Source organism: Lycorma delicatula, chromosome 7, assembly GCF_047948215.1.
Source record: "Lycorma delicatula isolate Av1 chromosome 7, ASM4794821v1, whole genome shotgun sequence".
Taxonomy (NCBI): Eukaryota; Metazoa; Arthropoda; class Insecta; order Hemiptera; family Fulgoridae; genus Lycorma; species Lycorma delicatula.
In genome coordinates this window covers 78,915,448-78,931,685 of record NC_134461.1, presented here as the reverse complement: position 1 = coordinate 78,931,685, position 16,238 = coordinate 78,915,448, and the positions used below count along the sequence as shown (strand labels likewise).

Genomic DNA, 16,238 nt, shown 5'->3' with positions numbered 1-16,238 from the left:
TAATTAAAATTGGCAAAGAAATCATAATAAGACTCTCAACAGTTCTGTTGTTAGGTTTGGTAAAGATGGGTATTTTTTTTTTTTTTTAAGAACAAGTGACTATTCTTTTTAACTAAAGTTACACATTCATAAATATATATACACAAGGATAAATTAACCTAATTTAATTTTCTACATATGGGCAAAACAATTTATATTTACGGGTGCAAGGTAATAAACAGACTGTTATCTTGCACCTGACATTTTTGTATCTTAAAACCCCATTCTGAGTTTTTGAAGGAGCTCCAAGAGATGACTATATTTTAAACAAGAATATATGCAAGCATAATAAATATTTAATAATGATTAAAATATTTCAAAATAGAAAATATTTTATGTTTAAACTGCTTCTTTTTTACTAAAGGGAAAGGCAGAAAGAAAGTTACTTGTTTTTTCATTAAAAAATTTTTTTAAAATTATAATTCAGTAAATTTATAAAAATACTGTTAATGCAGAGGATCAAATCCTTGTAATTTTAGATAGTAGACTGAGATATCTAATTATTTAAGCTTAATAATTCATCTGTCGCAAACCTAGCACTGCCTACAGTAAAATTATTAATATGGAATTAAGCACATCTATTTTTATATTAGAATTTATTTTTATATTTAATAATTTATCTTATATTGACATGATATACAGTCAGAATAAAGATTTTTTTATTTATAGAAATTTAACATTAAGTTCACCAAACACATGGCATCAAGTTTATAAGGAATTTTAAAAAGAGTTCCTGATAGTTATGTAGAAAGATTTCAAAATATCCAGGAGATCTATAAATGACAATAAATATATCAATTTACACTATAATTTCAGAGCAAAATCATAAATCTTTAACAAAAACTGAGACACCCCATCTTTATGTGGAGTTCTATAAAAACTTTTGTCAAGTTTGAAATGACTAGCTCAGAAATGGCTTATGCATTGGTAAAACAATGTTCTAAAAAATATGCAAAATCTGGTTGTTGGACTAAAAAAAACAACATATTTTAAACTTTTTATTCTTATCTCTTTGAATATTTATATGAAGAATTTTAATGTTAGTGTACTTAGTTTTTCAGGGGATATCAAGTAAAACACTAACTGATAAAAAAGCAAAAAGGATTATTCCTCATCTTTGAATGAATTGGCTAAATAGGTATAATCAAAGTGATGTAGTAATGTAGTGGAATAATCTAATTATTAAAAGAATGTGATTTTGAGATAAGAAACTACAAAAAATTAAAAACCCTTTTCATGCCCCCACCCCTAATGAGATTTGAATGAGATCAAACACCATCTAAAAAAGTATCTAACTACCTGAGGGCATTAAATAATGTGAAAAAATTTACTACCCTTTGAGTAAAATTTTGAGGAGACAAACCTTAAATCACATCAATGCCCCATATACAGAAATCATAATGTCAAATTTCATCCAAACTCACCAATCCAATCTGGAGATAACGAAAAATCAGGTCAATACATATATAAATATATAACCTTCTGAAATTTTTCAAAGCTAAAATTGGTTTTTTGGCTAGAGGTAGTCATGAAACATCAATATTTACAAAAATGTGACCCAATTAGTATACAATAACCCTTATACAGTATAACTCTGGTTTTATGACAAAACTATGAAAATCTTGATGTCTCAATTTTATTTATTTTTACAATATTCTGCCATACACCTCTTTCCTCTACTTTTTGTCTTAAGAACTCTTCACAAGTTATCAATACTAATTTTCCACACCTTCCTGAAATATTACATTTTAAAGGCTTCTATTCTTTTACTTCCTACTTTTCCTACTTCCATGTTTCATAACCATGAAAACTACACTCAACAAAAATATTTTTAAGGATATCTTTCTATTTCTTAAAACCACATTTAATACTACAGATTTCTTTGGGATAAATAACAGTATCATGGAATATTAATCTAACAAAAACCTAAATCATCCTGTAGAAAATGAGGTAGAAATAGAAGAGGATGAAGTGGAAACAACATTCTTAAAATCAGAATGAGTGCAACCAATAAAATATTTTAAGATTGAATCAGCTGTAGACAAAGATGAGCTGCCAATGGAAGTGATTAAGTGACTTAATGGAAAAGGATTACAAGAGATTGTGAAACTGCACAATACAAAATACAGTAGTGGGATCTGCCCAGAAACCTCTCTAAAAAAAACCATGAATCCTATTCCAAAAATGTATAGTGCAGTAAAGAGTCAAAACTACAGCACGATTAGTTTGATTTCACATTCAGCAAAGGTTATTCTGCAATATAAAATAAAAATAACAATAACTAATGTAACATAATAGTAATATAAAACATAACCAACAAAAAACAAACAAATCTATAACCAAGTAGAAACAAAAACAACAACAGTTTAGCAAACCATAAAACAAAATAACGATAAAACCATACATAAACACAAAAAAGGAAAGTAAGTGAAACATCACATCCCTTCAGCAATCCTTTCTTTTGCCAAATACGTAATAAAACTAAAATATATGTTGAATGCTTTTATTAAGATAAGTAAATAGAATCAAAATTAATTACACCAAAACACTGAAATGATAGATGGTAGAACACTGTCTATTAAAACAGTCTTTCATTTTTATTTTTTAAGCTTTTCTAATGATAATAAATGATAAACACTTACAAGTGACCTCACAAGGTCATTTATAATCTGAGGGTAATAGGTTTTTGTTATCTAAGTTTGTGTGTAAACTCCCAACACTTCCTTATTTACTATATAAAAATTCATATCAAATTATTCATTTTTAATGAGATTTTTTTAATAGAAAAATAAACACATTTTCTTCAAGCTAACCTCTATTTTTTTAACTCATAAGTTTTTTAATCATTAAAAGTAGCGTTCTGTATAATTTTCACCAACCATCAAGGACAAACTCATATATATTTAATTTCTTAACTTTTATCTAACAATTTTATATTAAATTTATTTTCTGCTGAACCAATTACATACATGGCTTCTCAAAAATTTCTTATGAAAATTCTACAAACATTTATATCCAGATAATGTTAACTTCTTCATTTGATATTTCATGATTTAAAAAATATGAGGAAGTAGGTGTAAAATATTATCAACAATGGGAAGAGATTCTATACCAACTTGATTTCTTCATTGAATTCTTACTGGTACATAATACATTTAACATTTAAAATGCTGAGACTTGTGTAAAATTATCAGAATACTAAAATGCATTATTTTTCTTGAATTTTTTAATTTATTTGCAACAAATATTTATAGATAATAATCAGTAGAACAATTGTATCCATAAAACTGAATATTAATTTAAATATTATGCAGAAGTCTTCTTTGAATTATCAAAAATATTGTATCTCTATATTCTCCCTAGCTTACTCCCAAACATTATTTCAAAATTCTTCTTCCTTTTATCTCTAAATATTTTTTTTTTTTTCACTAAGACCAATGTTTTGGCTTTATGTAAATCAGTCTCCAATATGTTACTGTAACAGATTATCCCTGGTACATCATAGTTGGTGATAAAGACCTATTTTTTTTATTTTATGTAAAAAAAGCCAAACATGATGCTTGACTATTTCTTTATTAGAGAGATTTTAAAACCTTTTTTGATAATAAATGTTTTGAATATTTTTCAATAGCAAAAATACTGACCACTTCTAAAACTCAAAATCAATTTATTGAGTAAATTGGTAGCAACAACTAAGAAAAAAGAAAGAATTGTAAAAGAAAGAAATATAAAAATAAGAAACAAAAAACAAAATAATGTTTAAAAAATAAAGAAAGTATTTATATAAAAGGTTGTTAACATAAGAAGAATACTGATAATAATAAACATGGTTGAACCATAACAATAATGGTAGAGTCAGACAAGTGAGGTGGAGAGGTGAGTGCCATCTCAATTACTTTCTCTTCAGGACATCAAAAAATGTATACTAACACTACAAATTTTAATTATTGTAAAAGTATTTCTTCACAGAGAATATATTCTCTCTCCATGTAATTTATCGATATATTTTTGCATGAAGACAAAGGTAAAAACAAATCTTTCCTGTTTCAAACTATTTATTTATTTTTTTGTTGATAAAATTACTCAGAAGCTTACAAAGAATCTCATACATGGAATATGAAAATGGAATTTTGTAGGATATGAAAAATGCCATGTCTGACCAGGATTTGAACTCAGGACCTCCACATGGAAGACTGAGATGCTACCACTCTACCACGAGATTGACCGTAAATATGTATTTATTTATTAACGCATGAGTTAATAAATGAGAACTAACTTGTATATGCATCAGTATGAGCTGATTCAGAACTGTTTCAGACTGCCTATATTAAAGGAATATTAAGGTGCCTAATTTTCAGCAGTTCTGGCATTTTTACAAAGCCATATAGTGTAAATACATCCCATTAGCATCTAATCTTATCTATTACTTCTCAATTCCTATTCTCTCAATTAATTTCACATGCATAAAACTACCATTTTGGGAGATTAAAAAAGATCAAATTCAGAATTAATAGGGAAAGTTATCAAATATATAATCTATCATATGATATGATCTATATATTATCATAGAAGATGTTATCTTCCATGATAACATTTTACAGAATTTTATCCTTGACTGTTCCTATGATGTAGGAAAATCATTTTTCAAAATTCTTATCAGTTGATATTTTAATCCTCCCTTTGGTTTAAAAAATATCTTGTTTATACTACAGGACTATGAGAACTAGGTCTCTCATAATGTTTATTTAATCTCACCATGTATATAAAGGCAATTCAATATTTAGTACAAATAATTACTAGAACACGTATTAACCATCTAATATTTTCCTTTGCTCAATCTATAAAATTTGTTAATATTGTTAATTATCATTAAAATTAATCATCTTTTACTACATTATTCTTGTACATTATGATTTACTTTTTATTTATAAACCTGCAAAGCTTTAAATGTAACTTTAAGTAAAGGATTGACATTTGATTGCACAATGTATTCTTCAAGGTGTAGAATACTATTTAGGATAAATTATTTAATTGCTAATTTTATAAAAACTCTTTCTAGGCATCAAACACTACTTGCAATAGCTCATAGTTTTACCCACCTTTCTTTCAATTCCTCACTTTTAATAAATTATTATTTTTTTTTTAAATTGTTTAAAAGAAATTCTGTAATCATAAAAATCCCCATATTTATGAAATAAAGCTGGGTATAAAGTACGAGGATGATTCAATAATTAAAGATACAAATATCTGTAGATGCACAATAGTTGGTAAGAAAGTTATGATACTTTCAGAACAGTAAGTTGGTAACCTTGTGGTGATTTTTGAACAGCTGTTAGAGTAAAATTATCTTTATAATCTCAAAATCTCATTTTATGATGGTGAGTCCTGTAGAAGATTGTGAAATAGTTGATCACTGTACAGTGATCCATTTTGTTGCTTCTAAAATGAAAAACCAGTTCACATTTATTCTCATACAACCTAATAATATGGACATCATATGATGAACATCGGACATTTTTACAAACGAGTAGAAAAATTTAAAGATGATCAAATCTCAATGAGTGACTAGTATTCTTCTGGATGCCCAGTTAAAGTTTCAACTAAAGCACTTGGAATTCACTGACTGTCTCATCCAAGAAGATTGATCCATCAATCTTCTATGATGTAATTTTTCAGCTGTAATCCATTACAGCTGAAAAATTACAAGTGCTGGTACAGTTCATAATATTATCATCAACAAGCTGTGTACCCTAAAAAAAATGCAAGATTGGATCCAAGAGAGTTGACAGATCACCATAAGGAAACAAGACTTTGCACATATGTAGAACTGAAACAAAGATATCAGTAAAAAGGTGGTACTTTTTTGCAAGGTATTCTAAACTGTGATGAGACCAGGATTCACCATGAACTGGAATCAAAAAGACAAGGGGATGGAATGGAAGCATGTGAGATCACATGTCACAAAAAGATTTTAAATCCAACAATCACCCAGAAAGATCATGTCAACAGTCTTTTGAAGATCAAAAGGCTCAGTTTTTTTTAATTCTAGAAGATCAGTGTACAATAAATAGCACATACTACTTTGACATGCTTATCAACAAAATGAAGCCAGTAGTGTTAAAAAACTGCGCTGGATCTCAGTGCAAAGGTGTTATTCTACTACATAATTACATGTGGTCTCACAAACCTCAGCTAACACAAGATACTGCAATGGAAAGTATTACCTCATCCTCCCATACAGTCTTGATTTGGTCCCCAACGGATTTCCACTTGTTTCCTCGCCTCAAAGAGGTGCTAATTGGTAAGAAGTTTAATGGCAATAAAGACTTCAAAGAAAATGTGCATAATTGGCTCCAACATCTATCTTAATGAAAATTTCTTTGCAGCTTAATTAAAAATTAATCAAAGCAGCTTAATCAAAGCTGCAAATGTAATGATTTCAAAGCATAAATAATCTGAAATTCAGAGATGGGACAAGTGTATTAATGTTGCTACTAATAAGTTAAGATGTTACAAAAATTTCAAATTGATTAAATAAACAGTTTTAGCTTCAGAGTGGTTTGTGTCTTTAATTATGGAATGACTGTCATAAAACATAATTTTATCCCTTCCAACTCCCCTGACAGGCCCTCTGATATTCATCTGGAATGCTCTGAATTTTAATATTTGTCAGTCATGGTAAATTAAATTATACTTGGTATAAAATTAATCACATTCACTAACTATAATTGTATATAAAAGATACATAATATTTATTTATAAAAATAACAGCTGCAGTAAAAAACGTAAAATATAGAAAACTGCAATTAAAAACATATAATTACAAAATATAGCACAGACTAACTAAAACAAACTGGTGAAATCACTGGCATCTCTTTGTCAGTAATATGATTCAATTTTAGCTAAGTGGATCTCAATCATTATTCCACTGTATTCCTGGATTATGATTATTCCTCAGTTTTCATTTTTTTAAATAAAATTTTATAACTTGGGCTGCAATGATTATTCCTGTTTAATAATTTTGTAAAAGGTAGTGGTAATATACACAAAGTGCTACCAACATCTATCTTGATTTTTTTTTTGAACTGTGATTGTTCTTCCCTGAACTTTTCAATAGTTTATCCAAGTAGTGAATAGCTGAGAAAAAATTGGGAATTGATTTCAGTTTTCCATACTGCATGGTCTCACACACGCTCAAACACATCTCTGAAAAACTGACTGAGATAAGTACAGAGATGATAAAAATATATTTAATTCACCTGATAAAAGTAACACTAGTCTACAGGAGTTTTATTTGTGTGTAATATCATTATTATCTTTTATTAACGATATCAGAATTGTCATTTCCAATCACTATTTTTGCTGTTGAATAACCCAGACCAGAAAATCAGTTTTGTTCTGGCTTTCATGCAAATGTCATTGTGAATTTGGTCTTTTGCACTTTTATTTCTGCTATTTCTGATAATGACATGTACTGTTTATACTGACCTTTATACATATTGTTTTTTTCTGTATTGTTATTAATTTATATAAAAAATTATTTGAGTTATATAAACCAATCTAACAATTTTTGCTATGTGTGTGGTGAATTATAAATTAATTTATAATTAAAATCATTTGAAATCTCTTTTAAAGAAGACCGAAAGCTACATATAATTGGAAATTAAACTTCTAAAACAGAATAAAAAATTGGGATGTAATATTTCTAAAAATAAACAGGTTGCATTCACATTTTGGACTTTTTCCCTCCTAACTTTGGTGATGTAAGTGATGGCACAATGACTGCTTTCACCATGTTATATCAATGATGCTGCCAGGGAAAATGGAGCCCAAATATGTTTACCAATTAATACTGGAAACTGAAAAAGGTCATTGCAAAGGTTGAATAAGGAGAAAATAAAAAATAGCACATTGGTAAAATAATATCAGCTATAGGCTACATAATTTCTTGATAAATATCTTAGGTTTCTTAAAATATATGTTAATGAAAAATAATGACAATTTTGATTTGCAGATTTGAAATCAGTGCAAAAAATATTATAAAACCCACCCTATTAAATGCATGTTAAAGAAAATTGGTTTTTTTAGACCAGTGTAATCAAAGAAAATTTCAAGTATCTAGATATATACACAAAGTGATTCCAAATTGTACAGTATTCTCTAGGGAGATGATTCTATAGCCAAAAATAAGAAAAAAAGTTCATATAAACATAGGTCAGAAAATGGGGTTTGTTGCAAGTTTCTGCTTGTAAAACAATTAGCCCTCCTTTTTTCTCTCTCACTGAAATTAATCCATATTAAAATTCTTGAACAACAAATCGAGCAGTAAATTTGGTGCTTCCTTATGGTATTTGATCTAAAAACTGAATAAAACTGGTCCCAGATCTCTATCTTGTTTAGATTTTAAGAAAAATGGGGTAAAACATGAAAACATTTTGTCAGAAAATACACTTTCTTAGGTTTGAAATAAAATAGTCCCCTGGCATTTCCACCACCACGGTCCAATTTTGGGTTGTTATATTTTATGTATCAATTTGAAACTGATTGGCGCAAATTACAGTAGTTGTTATGTCCACAAGAAAGTTAAATATATATATATATATATATAATATATATATATATATAAATGTATATATAAACTTTTGAACTGTCAGTGGTTTTGGGGTCTGGGGATGTGAAATTTATTGATATGTTGAAATTTACCCATAAATTTACTCCATTTCTTTCAGTCATGAAACAATACATTAAATACATTATTTCAACTGAGTAGGGGGAAATGGATACTGCTAGATTTTTTCAAATCATTTACTATTGTATCAAAATAAACATTAATAAATAAATACATTGCTAGTCATCTGGGAATAAATTCTGTTCATGTAATATTTCTCTATGTACTACTAAATATTCTGCACCAGCATAACTTTCACATATCTACGTACTTATGAAAAAAGGTTTTGCACTTAACATAAAAACAAGAGCAGTTATAAAAATAATAATTTAAAAAAATTCAAATTATTTTTAACTGAGATATATATATATATATATATATATATATATATATATATATATATAAATAAATAAAATATATATAAAAATGTATATATAAATAAAATTCAGTAACTAAAATTAGGTCAGTGAACTGGTAAAGTACAATAGAAGTTATCTAATCTTTCAAAAATTTTATATAGGTCTAGAACTATTATAATATAAATTTTATCTCTTTTGTTATGATATACCATGACGTATATAATAAAAACTGTGTTAATTACGTATTTGATGTGAAATGTAGTTAAGTGTGTTACAATTTTCTATAAAATGCAAAAAAGAACGTAAAATTATCAGTTATAATTGTAACGAAGTTCTGATTACAGCAATCGGGTCTACCAGATAAAATAATAATACAGAGAACTGTTTACTCACGTAGTTTACAATGGATTCTAATGGCATTAATCATCATCACCATCAAAATCATGGTAGGTACAGTAAAAATTTAAAAAAATATATATAATTTATTGCATTTATAAAAAATAGAAAATGTACATAAGTAATAAATTAAGTTTAAAATATTAAATTCAAAGCGTCATATATTTCTACGGTCGATTGTACGTAGCATTCTTCCAGATGTTTCTGGTAGCAGCGTTCAAGTCCTAGTAAAGCCAGTTATTTTTACACGGATTTGAATACTAGATCGTGGATACCGGTGTTCTTTGGTGGTTGGGTTTTCAATTAACCACACATCTCAGGAATGGTCGAACTGAGAATGTACAAGACTACACTTCATTTACACTCATACATATCATCCTCATTCATCCTCTGAAGAATTATCTAAACGGTAGTTACCGGAGGCTAAACAGGAAAAAAGAAAGAAAAGATGTTTCTGGTAGATTTCACAAATGTTTTCATAAACAAAATTTATTACATATAAATACTTGTATTTTATTATAATTATATTTTATATGAAGAAAGGAACAACTCTAAGAAAATATATTTTTTAAAATTATGATTTCTTTGTGATCCTTTGAAATTTGTTTCCAAAGCCCATTTTGGAGAATAGTTTAGAAAAATAGTAAGAAGAACGCCATTAGAAATTCATTTAATTCAGCCAAATCCAAAAAAAATCAGGTCAGTACTTTTGATTGGCAGGAATTACCACAGTTTTTCAAAATTTTAAAGACGAATATCACTTAATTCATATAAATCTTTTTATTCACTTTATCAATTCTTTTATTTTATTTTTTTTTTATATATAAAACTTAATTTTTAACTGAGTATAAGAGAAGTACACGATTCGCACACAATTCGACCAGTACAAAAAATTATGTTTTGTGTATTTTCAAGTCTTTTTACTACTAACTGTAATAGCAAAATAAAAAAGAATAGTAGATTCCTTTTTTATTTTGTTGAGAAATTTCTCATCCAGTGTCCCAACGTAACCTTTTTCCAGATAACATCAGTTTAAGTTTTTAAATAAATACATATAATATATACATATACATGTCCTGATTGCTGACTATTCGTCAACGCTCAGCAAAAACTACTGAAAATAAATTGATAAAATTTATATAGATGTTCTTACAGTGAAAGTGCACACTAAGAAAAGATTTTTTTGAAATCCTGAGTTTAAAGGTGTAAAATGGAGTAACAATGAAATTTTTTTTTAATTTCTCGGTAAAAAATGAAGGCATCAGTTTGATTTTGGTGTGTATAATCTTCACATGAATATCTAAAAACTGATTTCTAGATTTTTTTAATTTCGAGTTTAAAGGATTAAATGAATTTTGATTTTTTTTTTTTTGAAACCCGGCTAATTTTTTTTTTTTTTTTTTTTAATTTCTCGGTAAGAAATGAAGATATCAACTTGATTTTTGGTGTATATAATTTCCATGTAAATATCTGAAACCAATTTCTATTTTTTCGAAATTCGACCTTGAAAGAGGTGAAGAAAAGTAAAAGAATTTTGAAAAATGATTACAAATTTTCCCCATTTCCGACTATATTAAACGAGATATTCAGTAGATTTGGGGTTACAAATAATCTTCAGATAAATATCTAAAAACCATTTTCGGGTTTTTTTTAATTTCGATTTTTTAAGGGATGCAATGGTGTACAAATGGTGGCACAAACAACACAGCCACTGTACTGTTACTGTATGTGCAACGCGACTGGCTACACCTGCCTCCGGTTACTTGACTAAAAAATATAAAGTAATTTTAAAATTAAAAAAAAAAAATGAGAATGAAGTACGGTCATCTTCTAGTGGTGTTAATCGGGTAACGCCCACAGTCGGGTAAAATACATTTTTACCAGTATGAAGTACGGTAACCAGTTTTATAAGTAATTTTTTTAAGATTGAGGCTGTCTGACACCCACATTCTTAGATCACTCAAAGTTTCGGGTCTTGTACTGTCTAAATTGTTGTTATTAAAACTAATGTTGGTAGCATTCGTTTTAAATTAAGATTAATTTGGTATGAGTTTATGATTTAATTTTTCAAAACATTTTTGACGCGAAAAATTCGTTTTATATTACTCAAATTTGATCAGAACTTTAAAAAAATAAATAAATAATTTTTAACTAAAAAACTATTGCCTAGAATATATATGTTGGAAAGGAAAAAAATTTGAAACAGATTTTACTTATCGTTTACAAAGTAATATCACCAAGATTAAAATTAAAATTACGTTTTTAATTTCATACGTTACTAAATTATTTAATCACAGCTATTAAAATTGAATAGAGCACCAGAACGATGCTATCTAGTCCACTTATAATAGATTTATAAATAATTAATTAATAATTGTAAGCTAGTGACATCTGGATAATAGAACCTAAACTAATTAGCTATACAACACCGCATTATGCAAATTTATGCGACTGATAACAAATTACTAATTGATATACATCGTTTGGAATCTAATAAACTATTGCAGTAAGTAAACAGTATTTCGAGTAAAATATATAAATTATACCTGAAACCATTCCAGTCAATTTATAATAATCTTAATAACAATAATAATACGTTATATAGTAGAATAATGAAAATAACAGCTACTCCATTAACAGATATAATTCTCACTTATGCAAAATTTAACTTTTTAATTGAAGCAAATTATTTATCAAACATACGGATACGTAACAAAATTATTCATCTAAACCATTCGTTCTCGTAGTGGGTGATAACGCCCCCTTGTGAGCGCTCGAGGCCTTCAGGGGGGGAGGGGGACGGTATAAGCTCCACAGAAAATTGGGGGCGTACAGACGGTCTAGGAAGGCTATGCTGATTAAAAAAAAACAAAAATTATGTTTCCGAAATTTCAAACTAAAATTAAATACCTACTACATTAGTACAAAAAATTAAAGGGATTCCAGTATTTTATGGTTTTATTTAAACTACTTTAACTTTGCAACCAAGAGGCTTAGAGAGACGAATAAAAAAGAATTAATGTATTTACTGATTTAGTGCTACAGCAATGTTGCTAACCAAAAAGAGAAATCGGCTGCATATTACCGAACTTACGGCTGGTTTATGGCTTACGGCTGTTTTTAAGTAAATTCGTGTCTGATATTAATAAACTCGTTACGGCACATCAGATTCATCCTTCACATTAATGTAAGTGTAATTTTTCAATTGAAAGCTTTATTTTATTTATTGTATTATTATACTGAATATGCTATCACTATTCTTGTTATATAACTATATAGATACTGTTGTAATTTTTTGAGAGCAATTTTAATAAAAAATAGTTCCAATTTTGATTAAATATGCGTTTTAATTGCTCTCATTTAAAATGTAAGTTTCAACTCAGAAACAGGATATTCCACGTTTAAAAACAATAATTGCAATTGCTGTTTTTAAGAGCGCATCTTAAAAACAGCAACTGCAATTAGTATTTTTAACAGATGGTAGTTTACAAATTTTTGGGGCGCTAGAAAATTTTTGATTCTTAATGTGGACGGTGGGCGAAAAAGTTTGAGAATAAATCAATGAAACGGTACAATTATATGTACATTAATATACTAACCGATCAGTCCTTCGTTCGTCCTATCTTCGTTCGTCCTTCCTGTCTAGCTAGGGGGATCTGCCCCCTGAATCCCCTTGCGATCATTAAACTCATACTAGTGAGGAAAATAACGATAAATAAAAATTAAAGCCTATTATTTATACAAACTATCAGTGCATTTTAATTTCTTCAGAGCAACAAACAATTTATTCAGTAGAGGACCCTAAACTTTGAGTAAGCTGAAGAACAGGGTTTTAAAATAGTCGGCCTCCATCTTAAAAATTGTAGTTATAGGTGGTTACCTATCCTTCGTACGGGTAAAAATGTATTTTGCCCGGTTCTTAGCGTTACCAGACAAACACCACTAGGCGGTCTCAATTTTTTTCTTTAATTTTAAAATTCCTTTTAATTTATGTTTTTTAAGTCAAGTAGTCGGAGGAACGTACAGCCAGTCGCGTCGCACGTACAGTAAAACAGTGACTGTGTTGGCTGAGCCGCCGCGCCGGACACTGTTCCACCCTTAAACAATCGAATTAAAAAAAAACACGAAAATAAATAATAATAATTACAAAATAAAGAATGCATTATTCATAAAGGACGATATAAATTCTAAAGAAACACAAAAAAATATTAAAAATAAATGAATTAATAATAAAACACATATAAAATTTAGGGCTTCAGCCAAAACTAGTCAAAATCATCGGACTAACACTAACGGATACCAAATCCAAGGTTAAATTCAGGGGAGAAATATCTGATCCATTCGATATCAAAACAGGACCGAGACAAGGAGATGGACTGTTACCGCTTTTATTCAACTGTGCCCTTGAATTTATAATACGGGATTGGAAAAAATTAAATAAAGATAATGTTAAAACAGGAAAAGATATCTCAGTAAATTGCCTAGGCTTTGCGGACGATTTAGACCTACTAGCCCAAAATATAGAAGAGGCCAGATACCAACTGGAAGAGACACTGGAAGAGATTGCAGGAAAAATTGGTCTATAAATTTCATACGAAAAAACCAAAATTAAGGTGAGAGACCCACTATGCATAAACAAAGTAAAAATAAACAATAATGACATAGAACTAGTAGAAAACTTTAAATATTTGGAGGGAAAACATCACGCACAACCTCCAAGAAAATCCAAACTGGAATGAAAGAATAAATAAACTCATCAAAGCCACAATAAAAACACAAAACATCTATAACAAAAAATGCATGTCCATAAACACAAAAATAAGACATTTTAACTCAGTTATTCAACCAGAAATACTTTACGGATGCGAAACCATATTTGGACCGTACCAGACAAGCTTTACCGACAAACTGTAAAAGAATGAAAGACAGATTCTACGACGATGCATCGGGAAAAACATTAAAAAAGATAGGATTTGGAGAATTATTCCAAACGAAGAGATTTACAAAACTATCATCCCGATAACTAATAAATTTAGAAAGAAGAGAATTTCCTTTCTAGGACATATTTTCAGAATGGAAGAGACCAGACTTATCAGACGGATAATCGAACTTTTTTGGAACAAGAAAAGCAGACCGAATTGGTTATACGAAGTACAGAAAGCCATGGAGGAATTAGACATAACCCGTGAAAACCTAAAAACGAAAACCGGAATCTATGAGAAATTAAAAAATAAAGAAACAAGATTCCTATCAAAACCCAAGAAAACAATAAGCCGGGTCTCTGAACAAGAAAGGGCAAGAAGATCTGAAACCCTTAGAAATTCCTGGCAAAAAAGAAAAGCTCAAAAACAACAAATCAGCAAGAAAAGAAAGAACTTGCCAAAAAAAAAATGAACTAAAGTGATCCATTATGGTCTTAAAAATAAAAAATAAAAACACACATATAGTAAAAGCTGATAAAACAGGTACATCCGTTATCATGTATATAGAAAGTTATATAGATAAAACTAATAATGAATTAATAGATGATAATAATTTTTCTAAAACCAAAAATCCTACAAATACACATATAAATAAAATCAATACGTCTAAATATGTTATCCCGGACGATAAAACAAAAAATAAATTTAAATAATATTAATACTTACGCGCCATATATGAAGGCTATACCAAAAATACATAAAAATAACACCGATAAGACTATTAATAGATTATAAAAAATTCACCAACTTATTTTTTAAGCAAATTTTTAGCTAATATATTAAAGGATTCAATTAAATTAAATACTTACAATTTAAAAAATGGTTATAATATCATAGATATTTTACATGATATCAACATAAACAATAACACACAATACATATCTTTAGATATCTGTAATATATATTCTAATATAGACTTAAATAAAACTTTAACTTTTATAAAAAATCATTTGAACCACAATAATGAAAAAAATTAACATTATATAAACGAATTAATATGATCAAAATATGTTGTGAATGCAGTTACTTTACTTTCAACAATCAATATTATAAACAATTATTTGGTTTGGTTATGGGTGAACCGTTGTCGGTAATTTTGGCAGAGATATATTTACAATTTTTAAAAGATTCTTCTATCAATAAAATTCTGACCCAACGTAATATACTAATAAACGTTATGTAGATGTCACTTTAATTATATATAATGAAAATGTTCAAAATGAATCAAATATAATATTAAATGAATTTAATAAAATTGATAAATACATCAAATTTAACATATAAATAGAAAATAAGTTTGAACTTTTTGGATATAAAAATACATAATAACAAAACAGATAACAAAATAAAATATAAATATATCGTAAAAACATATTAATAACACAATAATTAATTACTATTTATTTCATCCATGGTCCCAGATGGTTGTTTTTCATTGTTATATAGAGCCACAAAATACCTCAAACATGATAAAACTTCCTTAAATAAAGAAATAGAAATAATTAAAAACATTGCTGTTGCTAACGGTTATTATGTCGGTACTATAAACAAATTGTGTAATAAAATTAATATAAATAACAATACAAAATTATTACCTGATAAAAAGGATAAAATATACATAAAAAATGAATACACACCTTTTAGTCAAAAAATTGAAAAAGTATATTTAAAAAATGGCTTAAAACCTTCATATACTACTAATAATAATTTTAATAAAAAATCATACGATGATGATTCTACATTTGATAAACAGGGAGTATGCAGTCTTGTTTGTGATTGCGACTTACTTGATAT

The 16,238-nt window shown here is 28.0% G+C and overlaps 1 protein-coding gene and 1 long non-coding RNA gene across 3 annotated transcripts in view; one reads left to right on the top strand and one right to left on the bottom strand.

Moving 5' to 3' along the window:
* Positions 1-16,238, bottom strand: part of LOC142328469 (uncharacterized) — a 283,425-nt gene that overhangs the window by 19,083 nt on the left and 248,104 nt on the right. The window contains exon 1 of one of the 2 annotated variants that reach the window (XR_012757280.1): positions 16,082-16,208. The exons of the other annotated variant lie outside the window; for it this stretch is intronic. This is a non-coding gene — a long non-coding RNA (uncharacterized LOC142328469). Of the gene's footprint in view, positions 1-16,081; positions 16,209-16,238 lie in introns of those variants that run through there. 2 annotated transcript variants of the gene reach the window in all.
* Positions 9,385-16,238, top strand: part of LOC142328467 (uncharacterized) — a 266,368-nt gene continuing 259,514 nt past the window's right edge. Inside the window, exon 1 of the mRNA XM_075372271.1 lies at positions 9,385-9,512. Within this exon, the coding sequence (XP_075228386.1) occupies positions 9,470-9,512 (43 nt within the window). The 5' untranslated portion in view covers positions 9,385-9,469. The remainder of the gene's footprint in view (positions 9,513-16,238) is intronic.